Here is a 22,648-nt window from a genome sequence, read left to right on the forward strand (position 1 = left end):
CGTATTTACATACATACTTACTTACTTACTTACATACTTACTTACTTACATACTTACATTCTTACTTACTTAAATTCTTACTTACTTACTTACATACTTACTTACTTACTTACTTACATACTTACTTACTTACTTACTTACATTCTTACATTCTCACTTACTTACTTACTTACTTACATTCTTACTTACTCACTTACTTACTTACTTACTTACTTACATACTTACTTACTTACATACTTACTTACTTACTTACATACTTACTTAGTTACTTACATACTTACTTACATTCTTACTTACTTACTTACTTACTTCCATACTTACTTACTTACTTACTTACATACTTACATTCTTACTTACTTACATACTTACTTACATACTTACTTACATTCTTACTTACTTACTTACTTACATACTTACTTACTTACTTACTTACATACTTACTTACTTACTTACATACTTACTTACATTCTTACTTACTTACTTACTTACTTCCATACTTACTTACTTACTTACTTACTTACATACTTACATTCTTACTTACTTACATACTTACTTACATACTTACTTACATTCTTACTTACTTACATACTTACTTACTTACTTACATACTTACTTACTTACATACTTACTTACTTACTTACATACTTACTTACTTACATTCTTACTTACTTACTTACTTACATACTTACTTACATACTTACTTACTTACCTACATACTTATTTACATTCTTACTTACTTACTTACTTACATACTTACTTACTTACTTACTTATATACTCACTTACTTACTTACATACTTACTTACATTCTTACTTACTTACTTACTTACATACTTACTTACTTACATACTTACTTACTTACCTACATACTTATTTACATTCTTACTTACTTACTTACTTACTTACATACTTACTTACTTACTTACATACTTACTTACTTACTTACTTACTTACATACTTACTTGCATTCTTACTTACTTACTTACTTACATACTTACTTACTTACTTACTTACTTACTTACATTTATATTCTTACTTACTTACTTACATACATACTTACTTACTTACATTCTTACTTACTTACATACTTACTTATATAAATAAAGTTTACTTACTTACTTACTTACTTACTGACATACTTACTTATTTACTTACTTACATACTTACTTACTTACATTCTTACTTACTTACTTACATACTTACTTAGTTACTTACTTACTTACTTACTTACTTACTTACTTACATTGTTACTTACTTACTTACTTACTTACTTACTTACTTACATAATTACTTAGTTACTTACTTACTTACTTACTTACATTCTTACTTACTTACTTACTTACTTACATACTTACTTACTTACTTACTTACATTCTTACTTACTTACTTACTTACATACTTACTTACTTACTTACATACTTACTTACTTACTTACATACTTACTTACTTACTTACTTACTTACATTCTTACTTACTTACTTACTTACTTACTTACTTACTTACATACTTACTTACTTACTTACTTACTTACTTACTTACTTACCTACTTACTTACATTCTTACTTACTTACTTACTTACTTACTTACTTACTGACATACTTACTTACTTTCTTACTGTTGCAGAGAAGGGTTATGGTAATGACGACAGAGCAGATGTTCACAGAAGGGATCCTGCATTGGTCAGGATAAATGAATTGGTGGGCCATGGCAACAGTAAACATCAACTACACACAAATTGTTATGTAGGTTGATACCAGGTGATACCAAGTGATGAATCAGTAACCTGGACATGGGATTTGGGTCTCCACCATAAGTCCAGGCATGGACCAAGTTTGGAAATTGAGCTTGTATAGGTGGAGAGGTGCCAATTCACTGGCCAAGGTGCCCTTGAACATGGCATCCAACCCTCAACTGCTTAGGGGCGCCCATACAGGGGCTCAACCCCTCACTCTAATGTACTCTAGTGCATTAGTGCATGTCCATAGGTTCCTGTTTCTTCATGTGTGTGTATTTCAGCCTATACGAGTATAGAACGTTCAACATCAGAGTGAAAGAGTTCTTCTTCTTTGGATCTTAAATGTACAGAGAGCCAACACAATCACATTCCAACATCAATATATTGATCAGCGCACAGTCACAATCCTTCTTACCTTATCTTTCCCTTTTTTAAAGCTAAACTAATTAACTGTCTGATGTTAATAATAATTCAAATGACAATGAGTAATGAGTGAAAGGGATTTCTTGTGTTGATAATCCTGCAGACAATTATCAACCAACCTTTCTTCTTCATCTGGATCTATAAAACCTGTGTTGGAGCATGTCTGTGCAGCTGCAGCTGGCAGCATGAAAGTGTTGATAAACTCACAGTGGACTATCAGGTCTTTAATCTCCATAAACACAGAACCTATAGGGACAAGGTTTTAAAGTGTGCAGTGCTCTGGTTTCCATTTGTTTTCTTTTTTGTAGCATGAGTATTGATAGTAGTATTGATCAGTCAGATTAAAGGGGCTTGAGGACGACAAAGTATATTGCTCGAGCACAGTGACCCGTAGCAGATCAGCAGACCAACATTTTTCATCTTATTGATCACTGTTGACAGAAAGGGAAACAGTTCCAGTTAAGTTGTTTCTCACAGCTTAATTTGCTGGTGTGACTGAAAATGAGAGCATGACAATACATCTATTATCAATTATCGTGACGTCAGCTATAGGTACTGCAAGCCCAGAAGCATTGTGCATTGTCCCCATGGGTTCAAAGGTGAATGGGTAATAGTCGATTGGTTTCAAGATAACCAGGACAGAAGCTCTTATCAGGTAGACAGAAACACAGATCCAGATAAGAAAATCATCACGCTCTGTGTTTGCTAGAACAGTAAAAATGAAATACTTCATGTTGGTGGACATCGTGAAGCAATATATTCAGGACTAAGGTGAAGAAACTCAAATGTAACTGTTTTGTTATCGTGTCATCATCCGATTGTTATTTGATCTCTAAGCCAGAGAAGAATTGGAAAACGCAGCTGTAACCACACAGGGACTTCATGATTGAGACAGCATGGAGGAATAACAACCACAGAGGTGTAAATTGGAATAAAAATCGTCCAACAAGCCTTCCAAAGTGTCCGACTCGAGTGTGGCAGGAAAGCTTGAAGCGTGACGCTCTACTTCTGCATGCAGCCAAAGCCTTCCTCCCTCAGCTTCCTCTCCCAGGAGGAAACAAACAGCAAGCCTGAATCACAAAAATCATTTACATTAACACTGTGTTGTTGAGGTTTTTAAAGAGACAAATAAAGCAGATTAGATACAGACAGAAGCCATGACTTTTTGTTTCCTTTTCATTCCCAACAAGTAAATCCACTTTCAAAGGCAGAGATCAGAGAAGAAGAAAATCTTAGCATAAACGTCAGCCTGCCGGGATGTATTGAGGAGAGAGTGGGCTGTGGGCAGCTATATTTACAGCTCTGACTAACAGCGAGCTGGAGATCTCCCTCCACATCTTCTTCATCTCTTAATCTTTAGCAATTTGAAAGCGTTTCAGGCCAAACCATAAACTAAATAACTGAGTAGTTTAATACCTTTGATTTTTAAGTTTGGTGTCAGACTAATGCTGTCTCTCTGTGGTGAAACTAGGACGACTGAACAGTTTGAGTTCAGGTTTATGAGACCGACCAGCAGTACAAGAAGCTGACTGACAGCAGCCGCCCACTCAGTCACTTCAAGTGTGCATTTCAGTGTCGTGCTTCCCCCTAATAATTACTTTTATTCAATGCAGTCGGAGAGATGTAAAAGGTGTTCATGTCTTTTTAACTGTGCACTGAACTAGTCACTTCTGCTACAGTATTTAAAATGTATAGATGTATGATAAACTGGCCAGAAGCTAAACTAGGACAAAAGTAAATAAGGTTTAAGATGAAGTTTAAAAGGTAAGCAACGAGTCATTTATGTAGCAGACTGAGCACAAGGAGAACATCAGAGGAGATAAGTGAACAGTGGAATAAACAAAATCATGACAAGAGTTGGACTGGAGACAGAAACGAGCAAACTCACAGGTGTCAGGATGTGTCACAGTGCCACAGAGCCATGACTGATGAAACTTCATGCCCCTCCTCCTTATTATCATGCTGTTGTGAAACTGCAGCCTGCATCCACTGTATCATAATGACACAGCTTGTGTTCAGTCAGGCAGCATGTGACTTCTTTGTTTTGTGCTTTTGGTCCTGTCTTTAGAGATTATATCTTTGGAAGATTAGGTGTACAGACTTATGTGTTATTCAAAGACAGTGAATACACAATTTAGTCTGATAAGTCTGTTTTTATTAAAAACGCTTTAATCTTAGGGTGCATCACACCTGGATCATTTGGAGTTTTCTGAAACCGGTCATGCTTCCTCCCTTGTTCCCAGTTTGTTTGGACACAAGTGAACACAGCAGCCACACTATGATGTGGAAAAGAGGTGGTCTTGGCTCACTGCTAATGGACTCCTGGAATAGTTTGTGGTGAAAATGCAATCAACCCAACAACTGGGACAATATCTGCTTGATTCATCACACTCCTGTAGTATAGAGGTAGGACAGTTAGCATAAAAATAGTGATTGGCTAACGTAACTCACTGTCTATATCTATTTCAATATCAGCAGAAGAGCTGGTACAAGGCTTAGCAACATCACAGGACTCCACAACATCTAGATTAAAAACCAGTTTAGTTCAGAGAGTTTATTTATTTTTTATTTATTTTACCTTTATTTTACCAGGAATAGTCCCATTAAGATACAAAGTATTTTTCAAGGGAGTCCTGGCCAAGACAGCAGCATAACAAGTTTCACAAATAGAACAGGACAAAACATACAGTGGCAAGTAACTATTACATTGATTTATAAATGAGCAGTGTTAATCTTTAAAACATGAGCACAAGCTGATCAGATCATCCTTTATCCTAGTTTTGAAATCCTCAAATCGAATTAAACAATCCAGTTTCAGGTGACCCTGAAGCTCAAACCAAGAAGAGGGAGCAAAGACATTAAAAGCACTTTTACCAAAGACAGAGCGAGTCCAAGGAATGCCAAAAAGAATTTGTCCATGGGACCGAAGATGACAGCCACTGACAACTTTAGGAGTCAATAAGGAGCATAAATAAGACTGCAGCTCCTGGAGTATGGCCTTATAAAGAAAGACATACCAATGCTCCATTCTTCTGTTGTATAAGGAAGACAAACCCACCTTCTCATACAAGATACAGTGATGTGTGCGGAAACCTAAACCAGAAACAAACCGCAATGCAGCATGGTACACAGAGTCCAACATTTTCAGAGAGGCTGAGGAAGCATGCATATAAAGAACATCACCAGAGTCAATTACAGATACAAAGGTTGCTGGAATGAGCTTTTTACATGCAGCAAAGGAAAAACAGCGTCTGTTTCTATAAAAGAAACCCAACTTCACCCTCAGTTTTTTAGTTAAACTCTCAATATGATGATTAAAAGAAAGATTTTCATCTAAGAGGAAACCCAAGTATTTAAATGTTGGGACACATTCGATTTCCTCATTTGTGGAGGTGAAAATCTTAGACTCATTTTTCACCGTCCTCTTGGACTTGGAGAAATACATCACCTTAGTCTTGTCAGCATTTAAAACCAGCCTTAGTTTACAAAGATTCATTTGTACTGTGTTAAATGCAGCTTGCAGTTTGCTAATTGCACTTGATACGGATGACGCTGAAGAGTACAAAACGGTGTCATCCGCATAAAAATGAAACTTTGCATCCATTACATTTTTACATAAATTATTGATATAGATGACGAATAAGATAGGACCCAATATGGACCCTTGCGGGACACCATTTGTTACATTCATATAGTCAGAAGCTAAGCCATCAACCCTGACACATTGCTTCCTACTGCTCAGGTAGCTTTTAAACCATTGAACAGTTTTCAGCGTGAACCTAATGTTAATTAATCTCTGTAAGAGAATGGAGTGATCCACTGTGTCAAATGCCTTAGATAGATCCAAGAACAGGGCAAAGCAGTGTTCTTTAGAATCAATGGCATTTTTAATATCATTTAAGACCTTCATTGTAAAATATGATACATATCAACTCTCCTCTTTTTTTCAGTAAAGGGATCACAATTTACACATCAGTTAGAACTCTCTGGATATGGGACTAAAACCAATCCTGCTTTGTTTTGTGTTTCCAGATTCGACCTGTCTGACCGGGACAAGTTCTTTGACAGCAAGACCAGGAGCTCAATAGTAAGTATTGCCTGTTACTCCCTGGCCAGGGGCGGATAAACTATAGACTGTTCATTTGAAGATCTTACACCATCTTGTTTTTATCTTTTAGCAAAAGTGTCCATTTTTGGGCATCAGAGTACATAAATGTGTTAACAAGGTGGTCTAGATTCCAACTATTTAACACCAGAAAGAATGAATTGGTCAGTTTCAAGTCCTCAATATTGATAACATTAAGGATCTCTGTTTGGCTCTAGAGTATTGACTATATGAACCTGGACTGACTGTTGGACCTTTTGGATGTGTAGAAAACAAATGTCATAGTTAACATTAGATTCTGACTGAACCTCAGTGTGTCTGGAGGCTTAAATCATCAATGAAGTTACAGCGCTGTGCACTGTGCATTAATGCGTGCACTCTGTTGTCAATTCTGCTCCCATCAGATCACTGTGGGTATCTAATAAACTCTCAAATACCCAATATTAATTAGACATCTAACTAACCTAACTAACTTCTTTTGCATAATCATTGTGTTGCACTGGACCTGTTTACATCAGCTGAAAAGATTTAAAAGTAAAACTCAAGACTTGTGGCTTTTCTTTGACATCCTGGCAGCGACTGTTAATGAGCAAGAGGGCATGTGAATGTATGCATGTGCCAGCCCTTACTGTAAACTGAATAATTCATCAGGGCCTTATACAAAAATAAATGAACAACAGTAATATATTCTATATCAGTTAATAAGTCTGAGACCACCTCTCCATCTTCTGAGCCCTACTGCAGTCAATTCTTGAGCCCAAGTCCGAGTCATCAGTGCTCCAGTCCAAGTTGTATCACGAGTCCTGAAAATGGAATCGGATTGGAGTCCAGCAACTCTGAATTTTTGGCAACATAAACTTACCTTTCAGAATAATAAAAGACAAATCTCTGTCTTTACTTCTGGATAAAACAGAACACAAAAAGAGAGCAGATCAGACAAAAAGCTCCCCTCCCTTTCCAAACCTTGTCTACAAAATCAACTTCTGTTATGTCACACCAATATTTGAGCTGGCAGTCAGGTTGAAAGTGAAGGCAGGAGAGCCTGCTGGAGTTGGGAGAAGCCAAACTGCATGCTCTGAGGCTGGAACCAATCATCTCGCCCGAACAGCCTCCACATTCACACAGTCAATCATTTCAGTCTGCCAAAGCAGTCACACTCACCTGCAGCCCATCACACTCGGGCTGCACAGCAGAGACAGAGAGGAAGTAGATCCAAAACACATGCTGCAAGAAGATTAGAGCATGTGCACAGAGAGAAAGAAAATATTCAGACAAGCAGGCTTTTTTAAACATTTGTTTTTGGACTTTATTAATTGATTCAATAATTCATTACTGGTATGACAGCTAATTAGAAACAGGACATATTGGAGGGAGCTAACGATGGAGGATGGAGCTGCATTTCAACCTTAAAAACATATTTCAGGCTCCACTAGCTGCCATCAGTAAATGAGTAAAGCTAGCTGCTTCCTAGCTACCATACATGTTTGAAAATCACTGGAAAGGTAATGAGGCATGAGCCTTTTTATTTCTAAATAGGAGCGGGTCCCCTTCTAATGAGGCATCCATCTTTCACCACCATGTTTACAGTCGCACTGGATGGACAAACTTATAGCTTAGTGTTTTTCTATTTAGTGAGTTTCAAAAACAAGGAAGAAGAGAGTGGTTGTTCTGCACAACTAGGAGTTTTTTTTATGGCAAAAATGATGGATCTTACTTATCATGAATCACAGGAGCTTCTTCTTCTTTGAGGCTACCATTGCTTCACAGACACGAGAGGGTGAGCAGGGGAGCGTTTCAATCTAGAATCTGACTGCTAGATATTACTAAATATTCCCATTTCTTCACGGGTGTAACGATTCTTTTTAACAACGAGTCGATTCGTATCATGATTCGTGGTTGCCGATACAATTAAAGGATGATATTGGTTCATTTAGAACGATACGATCCGAAACGATTCAGTGACTTGAAATTGATTCAGTGACTTTATAACCAAAAATTCAACCAGTGTGACTGTGAAATAAATCCCTTGATACTGGACAGTCCTAGAGTCCTGTTGTTTCTTGTGAGAGAATCAGATATACAATGAGGCTTCTGCAGAGCTGATGTTACCTTGATGAACGCTGCAAGAGGTGCCTGGACGGTCGGTGTTGTGTGAAATCCCATGGCGCCTTAGTAGGTGGTTGGATAGATTTGTGGTGTTGCCGTGGTAACTTTACTTGACCTTTACATATCCTACAAACAGCGAGCGACTTATTTAGAACATCTCCATCTTTGCAAAAGCCAAAGTGTTTCCACACGCTGGACCGCAATGGTGTCTTGATCATTTCTTGCACGCCGTCTTCTCCTCTGCCGTCCACCATGCTATGTTTTGTTGTCTGCTGGAGCGTGGCGATGACGTCACAGACAGGCAGTCTGAATTGAGTAACGTTTAACGTCTTTATCATTAAAAGTGTAAATAAAACACATCCATATAAAGTCTGCCGTGCTTAAATTCAATGTGTTATTTCCTAGTATGGATACAATCCATTTATTACCTTTTAAAACGATGTTAGATCCATATATGTCGTCTGGAAGGCCAACTTGCCGAGCACAGATCCATGTAGTCTGATCATAGGAATATAAATCGATACATCGATGTAGTAGATGAATTGTTGCACCCCTACCACACACTGTACCTTGATGTTTCTGTTCATTTTTTTTACGGTTTTTGTCAAAAATTACAATAGTTACAGCTCAGTAAGGGCAGATATGAGCGTTCTTTTCTTCAACTTATGGATATTATAATTATTCTAGCATCCCTTTATTGTAATCTTTTTGGGGATTTTGGCAAATTCATCAGCCCACGCTGTTTAATATTAGCCTTAAAATCTGGAGCCTACCTCCAGTTCGAGGTACCACTTTCAAGCTAAGCATACAGGTGCAGCTAATCTGACAACTGCATCACAAAAGTTGACAGAGCACTATTTTCAAATGTGTGAATCTCCACAGTCCTGTGGATGAAATTAAAATGTACATGCACTCCTTTATATTTCTCAATGTGCAATGTTAAATAAACTAAACACATTTGACAGAATAAACATCTTGAAGCTGTCTCCTCCATCTAAGTCACTGGTGCAGTAGTACTGTATTTATTAGAATAATAAATGTTAAAGTCAAGACCATAAAGTATATATTTCATTGAAATTCATTTTGCATTGGTATGAATTGTTTTACATTATTTACATGGACTTTAAACTGTGCTTCAATGCACAATAATTGAGCTATAAAATGTGATTAATCTTGTTTAACTATTGAAATCCTGTGATTAATCACCATTTAAAAAATGCATCATCTAAGAACTCCGTAGTTTAACATAACCGGGTGTTTCAGGTCACACTCAGAATGAATCTGCATCATATATGTGTTGCTGCGTTGACATACACACACATACTGTACACCCACACTGGCCTTAGCAACACTTGACTAATTACTGACTAATGTGATTATCTTCTCATTACTGGCAGAGCTCCTCAATCACTCTAGTTGTCTTTCTGGTAAGCTCCAGTTCTCATCAATAAAACGGAGCGGAGGCTGTGTGGTTTACTCTGATCAGCAGCCTCTCTGAGGACAGATGTACAAAACTCTGCAGAGTTGCTCTCCATCAATTTAAAGATCCAGCTCCCCATTCCCAGCTGTATTTTCATGTTTTTGATCATTTGTGCCTTTAGGTAAACACTGAGCTTTTTATTCTTTGTCATTCTCAGGTCTATGAGGTACTGAAGAGGACAAGATGCACCAGAGCCAAATACGCCATGGGTAAGACTTCTAACTACAATAAATAAATGTGCAAGTCATCAGTTCACTTTCTGATCATAATTACCCATCAGAAGAGGTGTGATCATGTCAAACCTCTGCTACTTGTACTTTTCTGTCATCTACAAAGTGGAGTGTTGGCTGAAAGTGGCTGATAACAAGTGAGATTATTCAGCCCTGGCTGAGTTCGACAGTCTCTTGAGTGTTATGTAATTGTTAGTTGAAGAATATATATAGGAAATATGTTCAGGTTTGTTTTTCAGGCAGATAATACAGCATAAGAAAAGAGAAATATGAAAAAGGGCAGAAAATCTAAAGGACTGTTCCAGAGAAATACGGTCAAATGTTGTTTTCTCCACACAGGTCAGAAGCTTCACAGAAATAGTGCATTACATAAATATACAGAGAATGAAGTCAGAGTAGTAGTAGTATTTAACAGATGTGGATTCTTATGTCTTCTTCTTATGCTGCTGATCTGGTATTAGTTGAGATACAAGATGAATGTATCATGACATTTTTTTTGTGCTATTTTTGTAGAAGTTTGTGTACATGTACCTCCATGTGACCCACTCCTAATGTGCATGGAATCTATACATTTTATATCTATAGATCATCCAGTCAAACAACCTGTGAACCAATCTCAGTTCCCATCTCATCCTCTGAAAATTATCAAGAAGGTTATTTCTTGTAAATCACTTCTATTCACATAGCTTTGATAACAACGTGTAAACCATATTGGGGGGATTCAAATAACTTAAATAAATATATCCAAGTGTTAAGGACACTAAGCATTCATATCATCACGATTGTTGAATTCAAAGAAAGGCCTCTGTGATCTTCCTCATTTATATAAGTCCAGAGTATCCCCAGCTGGATAACCACAACCAGTTCAGACAACCAACTGAATCATGGAGTGTGTGTCTTCAAGTTTTTTCAGAATAAGTTACCACGCCAGTCAATCGAGCTGTTTTTCAAAGTGTGAAGCCTCAAAAAGCTTCAACAAGAGCCAAGTCACTGTCAGGAGAGAGACTCCGATGATAAACCCAAAAGAAAAAAGAGAAATGTTCTCAACCAGACTTGATGAATTCACGGACAGTCCCAACATTTTTCTGAATTCCATAAAAGCTAGAACAATTGTTTTGATACAACTCAGAGTTTCACACAGAATATGAATTAAAAAAATAACAATAATGAGAATAACAATAATGAATTTTCATTTGGTCTTCATCCCTGTCAGTGGAAACAGACTTTTATGAATACAGTTAATGGCTAAGATCTGTAAACACTTCAAATAAACAGGTCCACCATGATGAGAAGCAAGAGACAGATGTCAGTCAATGCCATATTTTTTTAGGATACGAAAAAAGGACAGTTGTCTGATGCAATGAGACATTGACAGCAACATATTTGCAGCACCTGATGTTTGTGTGTACGTCCGTCTTGGTGTTGTCATGTTCCCACATCATTGAAATGACTGTGGTGGGTTCAATTCAATCATAACCAACTGAAATGAAAACAATGACTCAAATAATAAGGGCTTTATTTTGATCAACCACAGTTATCCTGTAGGGTCCTGTTCTGTAACATATCATTCAAATCCCATTTCATAACATCTCATGTCTGAGCTAATAATAGAGAAAAGGCTTCACACATGCATCTCCTAGTTAGTGTGAGAAGTTTTGCATTTTTCCAAACTTATAGTATAATAGGTAGGAAATGCACCATCAGCTCTTCTGCTGAGTCTGAGTTATCTACTGTGTGTGTGTGTGTGTGTGTGTGTGTGTGTGTGTGTGTTGTTTTTTTCTCTGCCTGCATCATAATCCTTTGAATAATTCCTCTTTCAGGGATCACCAGTCTGCTAGCTAACGGAGTCTACTCATCTGCTTATCCTCTGCATGATGTGAGTATCAACACAACTCTCTTGAACACCTCACTGGTCTGAGAACAGGAGATAAATTTCTGTTTATTTACCGAGAGAATTATTGCATTTCAATGAGTCTCTAATGTGAAAATCTACAAAGCACTTGCAGCTTGTCTTCTATAATATATGCAAAATAATCCTGTTACTGAGTAGGATTAATCCCATCACATTAATACATTAGTGTTGAATTATAGGCATTATTCATTCTACTCATGACAACCAAAGTAACAAAAACAAGCGGTCTGTGCGGTTCTTAATGTGTTTACATGTTTGTGTGTGTCACAGGGAGACATCGAGGGAGTGAACGCAGAACCAAATGACAGGAAGGTAAGTCCATGAGTCCACACACTGAACAAGACTTCACCACACATACACTTCCAGTCAAGCTGCACATGCTTACTGCAGTTTAGCTAACCAAAACATGGACAGATAATAGAAACACGACCTGAAACCTACACACTCTGGGAGTGGTTTGTTCTGCACCAATGCTGGCCGACTGACCATGTTGAACCTTGGTTGTGGTCACAATGAAAGACACTCTGTAAACGTTGTGTTGTAACTAACCCTTTTGTGTGTTGTGAACTGCCTAAACTAGATACAAATAATACTTTCTGATGGATGTCACAATGTTACAATGTTACAATGTCATTTAGCAGACGCTTTTATCCAAAGCGACGTACATACGAGAACAAGAACAACACAAGCAAAGATCTAGACAAGAGGAAACAAGATCAGTAAGAGTAACAAAGTGCTTCAAGTCAATTTGGGTGCAGGTACTGCCAAGCAGTGTAAAGGCAAGCAGTGTAAAGCCAAGCATTGTAAAGGCAAGCAGTGTAAAGCCAAGCAGTGTAAAGGCAATGCACAAAGGTAAGTAAGGATTTTTATTTTTTTTTTAAATAAAATAAGGAACATCTACAATGAAGCAACCAAACCATTTAAGACCTTCCATTGTCATCATCAACAATTAACATCACCACAATAATGACCAAAGTACCAAGTGCTGGGTCACTCCAGACCTGAACACAGATTCCCAGAGTAGAGCAGGACAGTGTGAGTCAACTGTAGCTGGAAGACATGATCTGCCACTGGGGACAACAGTGGAGAACAGTCTAGCTAAGTGCATAGTGCTTCCTAAAGAGCTGGGTCTTTAGCTGAAGCTTTTATTAACTTCATAGTCCAGCTCTCCCCTGTAATCATGAGCTTTGGTTTCTGACCTGAAAGAACGAGTTTGCGGATACAGGCAGCTGATATGAGCTTCCTCTGAAGGGTGTCTGTGCTCAGCCGTAGAGAGAGGGTCAGGAGCTCGGACATCAGGAGGGAGCTCGGAGTTGAGCCGTTGCTCCTTCGCATCGAAAGGAGTCAGCTGAGGTGGTTTGGGTATTTGATAAGAAGGCCTCCTGGATGCCTCCCTTTAGATGTGTTCCAGGCACATCCAACTGGGAGGTAGGCCCTGGGGTAGACCTAGAACTCGCTGGAGGGGTTATACATCCCACCTGGAGCTGGAACAAAGATTATGGCGCATGTTTTTTTCATTGCAAAGTGATTTCCATTTATAGAAACGTCCTGGCAGAAAACAATAAGATGTTTGACAAGAAATGCCACCAAAACAGACGGAGAGACATTCCATATTGTGGAGTGATTTATATGATTCTGCATGATTTACGTGACTTAGTTATTATTTGTGTGAAACCATGATTACATGAACTTCCCGTCTCTGTAGAGTGGTGTGATGTCAAACAGAGTTCATGGCATGACAGAGTGTGGGTGCAGTTTAAAGAACGCCCAGTCATTTAGATCACACCAGCATTTATTATCTTATTTTATTAAGACTTGTCAACCCTGACCGCTGCAGTGAAGTGGTGTCCTCTGTTACAAACTGTGTAGGCCCCTCTCATCAAGTCAGTTGAATCAGCCTTGACCTGATGAGACCTGGACTCCTCTAGACCTCTGAAGGTGTGCTGTGGTATCTGTCACCAATACGTTAGCAGCAGATTCTTTAAGTCCTGGAGGTTGTGAGGTGGGGCCTCAGTGGATTGGACAGTTTTCCAGCACATCCCACAGATGCTTGACTGGATTGAGATCTTGGGAACTCTGAAACAAAATCAACACCTTAGACTTTTCTTTGCCTTCTCCCACTTCCATTGCTCTGTAGTTCAGTTCTGATGCTCATTACAGGCGCTTTAAGAGGAGGTCTGCATCTGTGCAGCCCGAAACTGTGATGCAGTGTGAGCTCTGACACATTTCCATCACAACAAGCTTGAACTTCTTCAACAGTTCGAGCTCCAGTAGCTCTTCAGATGGATCAGACCACACGGGTCAGTATTCGCTTCCCACGTCAGTGAGCTATGGCTGCTTCTGACTCTGTCCCCCGTTCACCACTTTTCTTCTTCTGGACCACTTTTGGCTATTACAGCCCACTGCAGACCAGGAAAACCCCACAAGAGCTTCAGCTCTGGACATGCTCTGACTCAGTCATCTAACTATTATAGTTTGGCCTTGTCAAGTCGCTCACATATTCTAACACATCACCTTCACGGACAAAATGTACATTTTCTGCCTAGCATGTCCCACCACTGACAGGTGCAGGTGTTAAAAGATAATTAATGTTATTCACCAACTATATGTCACTTCAAAACCCCCTCTTTGAACCCTCCTATTATCCTTGGGGTCAATTAGACCCCATTCAATGTTTAACGTCTCTAAATTAATGACTAACATCATTTTTTTGGCTTCATATTTCATGACTTTGCCAAATTGAATGGGGTCAACTGGGAGCATGCAAAATTAAATTGATGATATGTTCTAATTACCTGTAAAAAGAATGTACGCATCTGTGTTCTTTGGGGTCAATTTGACCCCAGGCTGTTTTAGCTGTACATAACATAAGAAATATCAACATTTTACACACATTTGTTTTGGTTGTTTTGGATGATATTGAGGTCACTATAACCAAGGACACTTCCACATGTGGCTGCAGGAGCCGGGATCGAACCGCCAACCTTCATATTGAGATATAATATTTCCAGACCTGTGTCATACGTTCTGATAACATAGAAACAAGGCAGGGCCGATGAGAGCATGACAAACTCACAGCAGTTTGATGTTCTGTTTTACAATTAAGTCCTTCTTAATGTTTTAAATTGTGTTTATGCTTGAAATATATTTTATTTAAAGGCTATTTAGGTAGTCAACAAAGAAACATAAAGTACCTGACATATAAACCCGGGTAACAATCAGTTTCTGGAGGTTTAAATTGCTGGGGTCAAATTGACCCCAAGGATAAAAGATGTCAGTAAATGTACAGGAGGGTTAAAGCTCCTGTGAGGATCTTTAAATCCTTGTCTATTGTGGCTTCCCAACAACCCGAGTCAAACACTTAATCAGTCGTACCACAGAGGGATTGTTTGTGATAATGAGGAGCAAAGTATAACAGTAGAGCGGGCTAACACGGCAGCTTTTTTCCATTTCAGTGCTTTTTGTTCCTGCTGCACGAGAAAACAATGAACCAGGCAAAGTGAACGAATAAAAGAGCGAGCCCAAGCTGAGTCTGAAGTCATCTCCTCCCCTGCTAACACTCTCCATAATTATACTGTAGGCTGAGTGTCACTAAGGAAACAGCCTAATAATTCTCCTCTGTTGTTCTCAGGCAGACAAGCTGCAGCCTCCACAGCAACACTTTCATATTTCACAATATACATGTTTAAGAGATGTTGTTTCCTCGGCTGTAGTAACGCTAATGTAGATATTCCAGGTTTTAAACGAGGTGTTGTTTTCCTCTCAGCTCATTCAGCCGTCTGGGCGCTCCTCTGGGGCTGCCTCCTCTGATTTAAATCCCTCACTTCTCGTCCTGTAGCGTGTCTCTCTGCCTGTGAATGGAGTGTGTGATTGCGTTTTTCAGTACTTCAGGATGATTTATACGAGCTCTGCCTGCGAGCAGAGGGAATAGAGCACAAACCCAGTGAGCTGTATGATGATAATTGTAAAGACCTCATCCTGCAGCAGGGATTTGCATTTAAATGCGTTTGACCACAAGGCCATAGATCACACTGGGGACATACACACAAACACACTGGGGACTTACACACAAACACACGCACACACGCACACACACACACACACACACATACACACACACACACACACACACACACACACACACACACACACACACACTCATGCATGTTTGTGTGTTTCACACCCCAAGCCCTTGTTAGACTTCAAAGATTGCACTCACACTCTTAGAAGGCATCGTTTTTCTTAGTATGATTTATAGCCACCTGAATAATTTCCTCCACCGTACGGGCTGATGCTGCTGAACACAACCAGTCACCTGTACAGAAATGCAGCTTCAGATTGATAATTGACTTAGACTGTGCTGAACATCAATAACACATTTCCCCTGAGGATTATACTGATTGAGACGGTATCTGGATTTTGCTGTCACTTACACTACAATTAAGCTTTGTAGTCTATAAATACAAGTCACACAACAGTGGATGAAAAAAGGATTTTCAATACAACAGTCAAACTAACAAAGACCAGATCATGTCGTGCCTGTGGTCAGTGGTGACATTAGTTCAGATATAGCTCGTTGGTTAATTGGGTAAAGATGTAAAAGAAATCAGTGTTGACCGTACTGTAAAAACAAGGGTGTTATTTCCAGTTCTTGTACTCCACCCTAAGTTTGATTTACTCTTTGCAGTCTTTCCAAATAGTTTCCTCTGAAGCCTCCAGTTAGGACATGCTCTTGGCTGATGAATGATAATAAGCTTGTGTCAGCTGTAATCAAGCAATTACAACTACCAGCTTTACAAATGAAGCATTGTGAGCTTTGTGGATGGTTTTTACACAAGTCTGTCAGGCTTCAACATGCTTTACATGTAGGGTAGTGCCAGGTAGGGCCAAGGTTACCTGTGGGAGAGGAGATTAGCTCTGGATTCTCTACACATTCTACAGGTTATAATAATTATTTTATTCTCTTATCTTCAGAAAGGGAAGTGCTATGGTGTGCATAATCTTTATCTTATAGTAAATAAAGTTGTATTTTCTACTCAGAACTTATGAGGGAAAAACAGTCTGTATGGAGAGCAAAAGCAGGAAGAACACAATTACCTTTAATGACATCAGCAGTAATCTGATTACTGTTTTCTTTAAAAACGGATATATTCATGGAGATCAGCGATCAATCTGATCTAGATCAAACATTTACACTCTTGCACCCAATCTGCCTGGTGCCGTGTCACTAAAGCCAATCAGTGTTTAGATTCCCCGGCGTCCTTGAATGCATCAGAAGTAACCAATCAGACACATGTTAAAACACTTTAAGAGATGCATTTTTACTTGTGACAAATCAGCATCATGATGTTGTTATTTCAGCGAACTGAAAACCTGTTAATTTCTAGTAAATCACAAGATAACTGCTTTCCTTCTGCTGTTCTATACTCCTGAAGTAGCTACACTGAGGCCTCTTCAGTTTACAGCTGAACTAAGGCTCACCAGAAACAGATGAATGGGCAATCCTCTGGAGGATGAAGACTAGAAATAATGATGCTTGTGTTGCAAACGCAGCATGGACGAGGCAGGTTAACAATGTCAAATTGCTTTTCTGAGTGTGGCTAACATTGGCAGAGCTAGCATCACCAGCCTTCAGTCCTCATTGCAGGTTAACGTCCACATGCCTGTGCTGGTTATTCGTTTTAATCATTTTGGCAGCTCAACGTGTTCATCCCTTATTTTAATGATAACAAAGCTCATTTTCACCTAAATGATAGTCTCACATCAATTAAACCGGAGTCAACAAAGAGAGGTTATATTGAAGTAAACATGCAATACAAACACTCTTTAATGCTGCTCTTATTTCAAGGTACTCTTAACTTGAATCAAGCAAACAAATCTGCCAATAGAACAAGTGAAAAAGGGCTTGGTAAGATTTGGTAAGAAGGCCCTTCTCTAGGTTTAAGACCATCTTGTACTTGAAATAAGATGACACAGTTTAATTGTCTCATTTTGAGATATAATGTCTTCTCATAGTGAGCTGGATATACTAATATTCAGTCATGTTGTTTTTTAGGATAAGCCAGCTATGCTCTAAAGTAGGTGTTGCATTGTGTGCATGTAGTTTGAGGATGTATATTTTGATCTGATTTAGAAGACACAGTGTCTGAAAACTGTAACCCACCCTTAAAAACAACAACTTCTCTTTCTTTCTTTCTTTCTTTCTTTCTTTTGTCAATGGAGCTGTTTTCTGATAGACTCTCCAATAAAATGCATTGACTTAAATCAAGTAAAGGGTTTGTCTTAAATCAAGATTATCCGTCTTCTACAAATAAGATCTCAGCTTGAAAAATGTCTGAAATGTAAAATAAACCTTGTTTCTTCTAAATTAAAACTCAAAACAAGATCATTTCAAGATTGTTTGACTTAACAAGATATTTAAGATGTCTTAAAACAAGTCCCTCTATCTTGTTCTAATGTTACTTGTTAAATAAATGTATCTTAAATCAAGTGGGAGAAGACATTTAGACTAAAAATGAGACAATTTCACTTGGTAAGATTTTGAGTTTTTGCAGTGTAGTATCTTAACTGTGAAGCATCTGATCAGCAGTGATACTGTACAGATTATTGAGCAGAGTCTATCATCTTTCTTGGTATAACAATGTTGAGTTTCATCAAAGTATGTATTTGTTTGGATTGATATAACATTCAAAAACAAATAAAGGAAAAGCTAAACCTTGTAAAACAAACAACCAGTGCTCTTCTAGTCTCCTTCTGATACAATCCAGATTCAAACACTCCAAACATTGTTTTTGATCAATAGGACATTTTCTCTAATGACCTAAACTTCTTTTTTTCCTTAACAAATGTTCACATTTTGACAGGATGTATTAATGAGACGTATCAGTTTGAATTCCCCTGCATGGCAGAGTCATTGCTTGGCCTTTTGTCATGCTCTGAACATAAAATGCCTGGGGTAAAAATCAATGCACACCTTTTCTCCAGGGAACTGATCAACACTCTCAAACTCCCTTAGACCATGTTGGCTCATTTCTCTGATCTGCTGTATAAACATCTCGCATCATCTCAGGATGTTTTACCTTTAGTTGATGTGTGTATTTTCTTTTCATATATAATACAATGATGTACAGTAGGAGTGGGTGTGCATATATTTACTGTCATTTTATACCATTATTGTCTGCCCACATCAATGGTGGTGTGCTGACAGGATTGCCACCTGGACTCCTCTGTGGTCTCTGTTTACAATAAATGGTGGTATCCTGTGAGGCCTGCAGGTTGGATTTTAATTGCATTGATTTCTAGTCACCAGCACCTTCTTTAGATGTGTGACCATGTGACTGTTATTGTCACACCACAACCTTAGCTCTGCTGCTCTGAGAAAAAAAAAACACAACTGTGAACATATCAACACATTAACAGCAGGTAATGCAAATATGATGTAAGGAATATGTATCAGCAGTGCATTAGGCAGCTGGCTGTGGTGCCCACAGATGCATAATGCCATACATCTTTTAATAATATCCAGAGAACCATATGGATAGTTCCCTCTTTCCATTATCTATACTGCTTCTCTCGTTTGAGTCGGGCGAAGGGTTAGGGTCAATCTCATCAGTCGTTTAGGAGAGGTGGGATTATACCCTGGATAGCCAGCCTATCTCAGGGCTGAAATACAGAGATGAACAACTACTCAGACTCACTTTCACACCTACAGGCAGCTTAGATTAGTCGGTTAACTCAATGAGTATGTCTTTGGTCTTTGGCCATGCCCAATCCTAAGCCATGATTGGCTGTTTGCCTTGTCAGAGGTGGTGCTTACTTTGAAATTAACCAGTTGGATTGTGTTTAACAGGATGATTGAAGCTTCTTAGCATTTCAGTGGAGCACATCTTCTTTTGTTGGTACTTTAAATGGTTATTTTAGACAGATATGAGTCCTTAAAGAGTTAAGTTCAGCAGATTTGAATGTTGCCACTTTGAGTCATCTCTCAATACATGTTTTGAATATTCTAAAGATTAATAGAGATACCCTTCCTAGACTCCTAGTCACGCCTGGACACCACTGATTAAGTCTGTGCCCCAGTTCGGCCACCCCAGTAAAAAAGTCTGGCTGCACCACTGAGTCCCCGGAGTGAACCCACGCATGCATTGAGAGAACATGCAAACTTCACACACCCTTACACACTGCCACTGAGTTCTGCCATCATTACGCCTTTGTACTTACACATTGCACCTCAAAACGGGGTATTCACAAAATGTTGATGTCCCAGTGTGTGATTACACGTCGCATTACTGGGTTGTGGAAGGGTGAGATGCACAGCTAGTAAACACACAGCGGGCGTGCCACTCATACTCACTCTTATACATGCACGTACACACAATGCTGCTCTGCTCTGCCGGCTCAGACCCTACACATAGCCATCTTCGCCTCTGTTACTATCTTGGAGGGAGAATCAAAGGCTGGACAGCTTTGCTGCACCATCATGCCTCACATGTTGCACATGCCACATGGGCAATATCCTGCCTTGAAATGGAGTGGTGTGGTGTGGGTCAAACAGCAAGCAACATTTCAATGGGAACTCATGTTGGCCATATTTGTTGACATATTTCAAGACAGAAAAAAAGAAATGAAAATGATTTCTAAATCATGAATTTGTCACAGTATATGTCATTTTGACAAAGCAGGTGGTCATAGAGGATATCAGCAGCATTATCCAGCATCAAACCTTTGACATGAGGCTCTGTCTCTTGCATATAAATGAAGGAGCGTGTCAGATATTTATGGACTCTTGTGTCTCTTCACAGCTGCTGTACGATGAGTGGGCCAGCTACAGCGTCTTCTACAAGTACCAGCCTATTGGACTCATCAGGTCAGATCCATCGCTCTGCTCCGTCACACCCATCGACTCAATTACAGACATATTTCTACACCCCCTGAGTGTCCCACAGCTGTTGCTCTCAGAGCAATCTTATCTGCCTTTACCTGCCTGCGGGCAGAATCACAGATGAGGACTCCCACAAGCTAATTGGTGCTTTGCTGATGCTCAGTGTTCCTGTGCAGAGGCTTGAGTGTGAGCTGTATCAAACTGACTCTACTGAGCCTACTGAAAAAGAGGAGCTAGGTGCAACTAAAAAAATTAACCTGTATTTGTTGGGACTGTAAGCTTAGTTAGAGTGCACTGCAGGGCTGTGAGCTGAGCGATTGCTAAGCTTATTTTTAAGTTCAGGTTTATTTATTAGTGTTTATTGCACACAAGGATTTTAGAAGGCTGTAAACTATCCACAGAGGTTTCCTTCTTTAAAAAACAAACAGAGGCAGTGATCAATTCCAGTAAAAACACTTAAAAAAGCAACATTATATTAAAGTCCTCCCTCTTCAGTAGGGCGTTTGTGGGCTCTACAACAAACTGTTGCACACTCTGGCTCTCTTGCTTACTTACTATAGTTTTTATATTGCACAATCAAGTGTTAGCTACAAAGCCTGCCTGCAGTATTTTTATGACTGGCAGGTCTTAAAGATAAAAACTGAAAGCAATGAAAGTAAGTATGGAAGCATGTTTGAGGCTGAACTGGAAAAAAAAAAAAAAGTACATTTTTTTATTTTGAGTAAGGTACAGCCAAAACAGTATCATAGATTGATAACACACAGAGTCATGAATAGGGGTAGCAGGAGGTCAGGCTATAGAGACTTAGGTTGGGAACAGGAGGGTTAGCTGGAGAAGGTTTCAGTTCACTTCCTGGGCACTGCAAGGCTGCCTTTGACCAAGGCACAGAACCTCTAACTGCTCACGGAGCTCTTCTGTGTTAGAGCCCCCACACTCACTCTGCATCTCCCATTATTGCATGATCACAGAGTCCTGTCTCTCCATGTTTGAGTGTGTTTCCGCCCGTGTGTTTGTTAAGCATATTTTAACAGAGTGAAAACTGAAATTCCCCCTCAGAGATTAATAACATATGAAAGCTGTGGACTAATGTTGTATATGTGTCTCTGTATCTGCTTCACACAGGAAGTATTTTGGAGAGAAGGTTGGGTTATACTTCGCCTGGTTAGGAGTCTACACGCAGATGTTGATTCCGGCTGCCATTGTTGGAGTTATTGTGTTCCTCTACGGCTGTGCGACTGTCGATGATAACATACCCAGGTACACCACACATGAGCATACACATTTTTCTCTGCATGCTTGTTTTAGTTTTTCATCTTTTTTTTAAATCTAGCTTCAAATTTGGTTTCTTACTTTTTCAAATACTGTCTCCTTTCACTGAGAGTGTTTGTGCTTTTATTTTGAAATGTCAGCATCAGTATCAGCAGCAGTGAGGTGGTTTGAAACAACCTCTGACAGTAACAGACAGTTCATTAATCAGGACTAACATGTATGTACTCATCTTTGTCACACATTAGAAAAACAGTGGGTAGTTATATGCACATCACGAAGATGCAGGGCAATCAAAACATCAAGCCTGCACACTCAGTGCCATAAGGAATTTATTAAGTCACAATGTTTGGACCTGTTGGTTTTCGTCAGGTGATTGCCCTTTTTCCTACAGCACAGTGGGTGGTGGAGTCACTCACTTTGCATGAATCTTTGCGGTCTTGTTTCCTGACACTCACCTGTTGTTAATTCATTTATAATGATTCTTCAGACCTGTTGATTTGCATTGAAA

The 22,648-nt window shown here is 39.0% G+C and overlaps 1 protein-coding gene across 2 annotated transcripts in view; it reads left to right on the forward strand.

Annotated features, from left to right (window-relative positions):
* ano1a (anoctamin 1, calcium activated chloride channel a) overlaps positions 1-22,648 on the forward strand; it is an 87,501-nt gene that overhangs the window by 33,270 nt on the left and 31,583 nt on the right. For both annotated transcript variants that reach the window (XM_034681038.1, XM_034681037.1), the window contains exons 6-11: positions 6,190-6,244; positions 10,006-10,057; positions 11,899-11,954; positions 12,261-12,302; positions 20,792-20,856; positions 21,994-22,128. In XM_034681038.1, coding sequence (XP_034536929.1) covers positions 6,190-6,244; positions 10,006-10,057; positions 11,899-11,954; positions 12,261-12,302; positions 20,792-20,856; positions 21,994-22,128 — 405 coding nt within the window. The remainder of the gene's footprint in view (positions 1-6,189; positions 6,245-10,005; positions 10,058-11,898; positions 11,955-12,260; positions 12,303-20,791; positions 20,857-21,993; positions 22,129-22,648) is intronic.

The sequence above is a fragment of the Notolabrus celidotus genome, chromosome 3, assembly GCF_009762535.1.
Source record: "Notolabrus celidotus isolate fNotCel1 chromosome 3, fNotCel1.pri, whole genome shotgun sequence".
Lineage (NCBI taxonomy): Eukaryota > Metazoa > Chordata > Actinopteri > Labriformes > Labridae > Notolabrus > Notolabrus celidotus.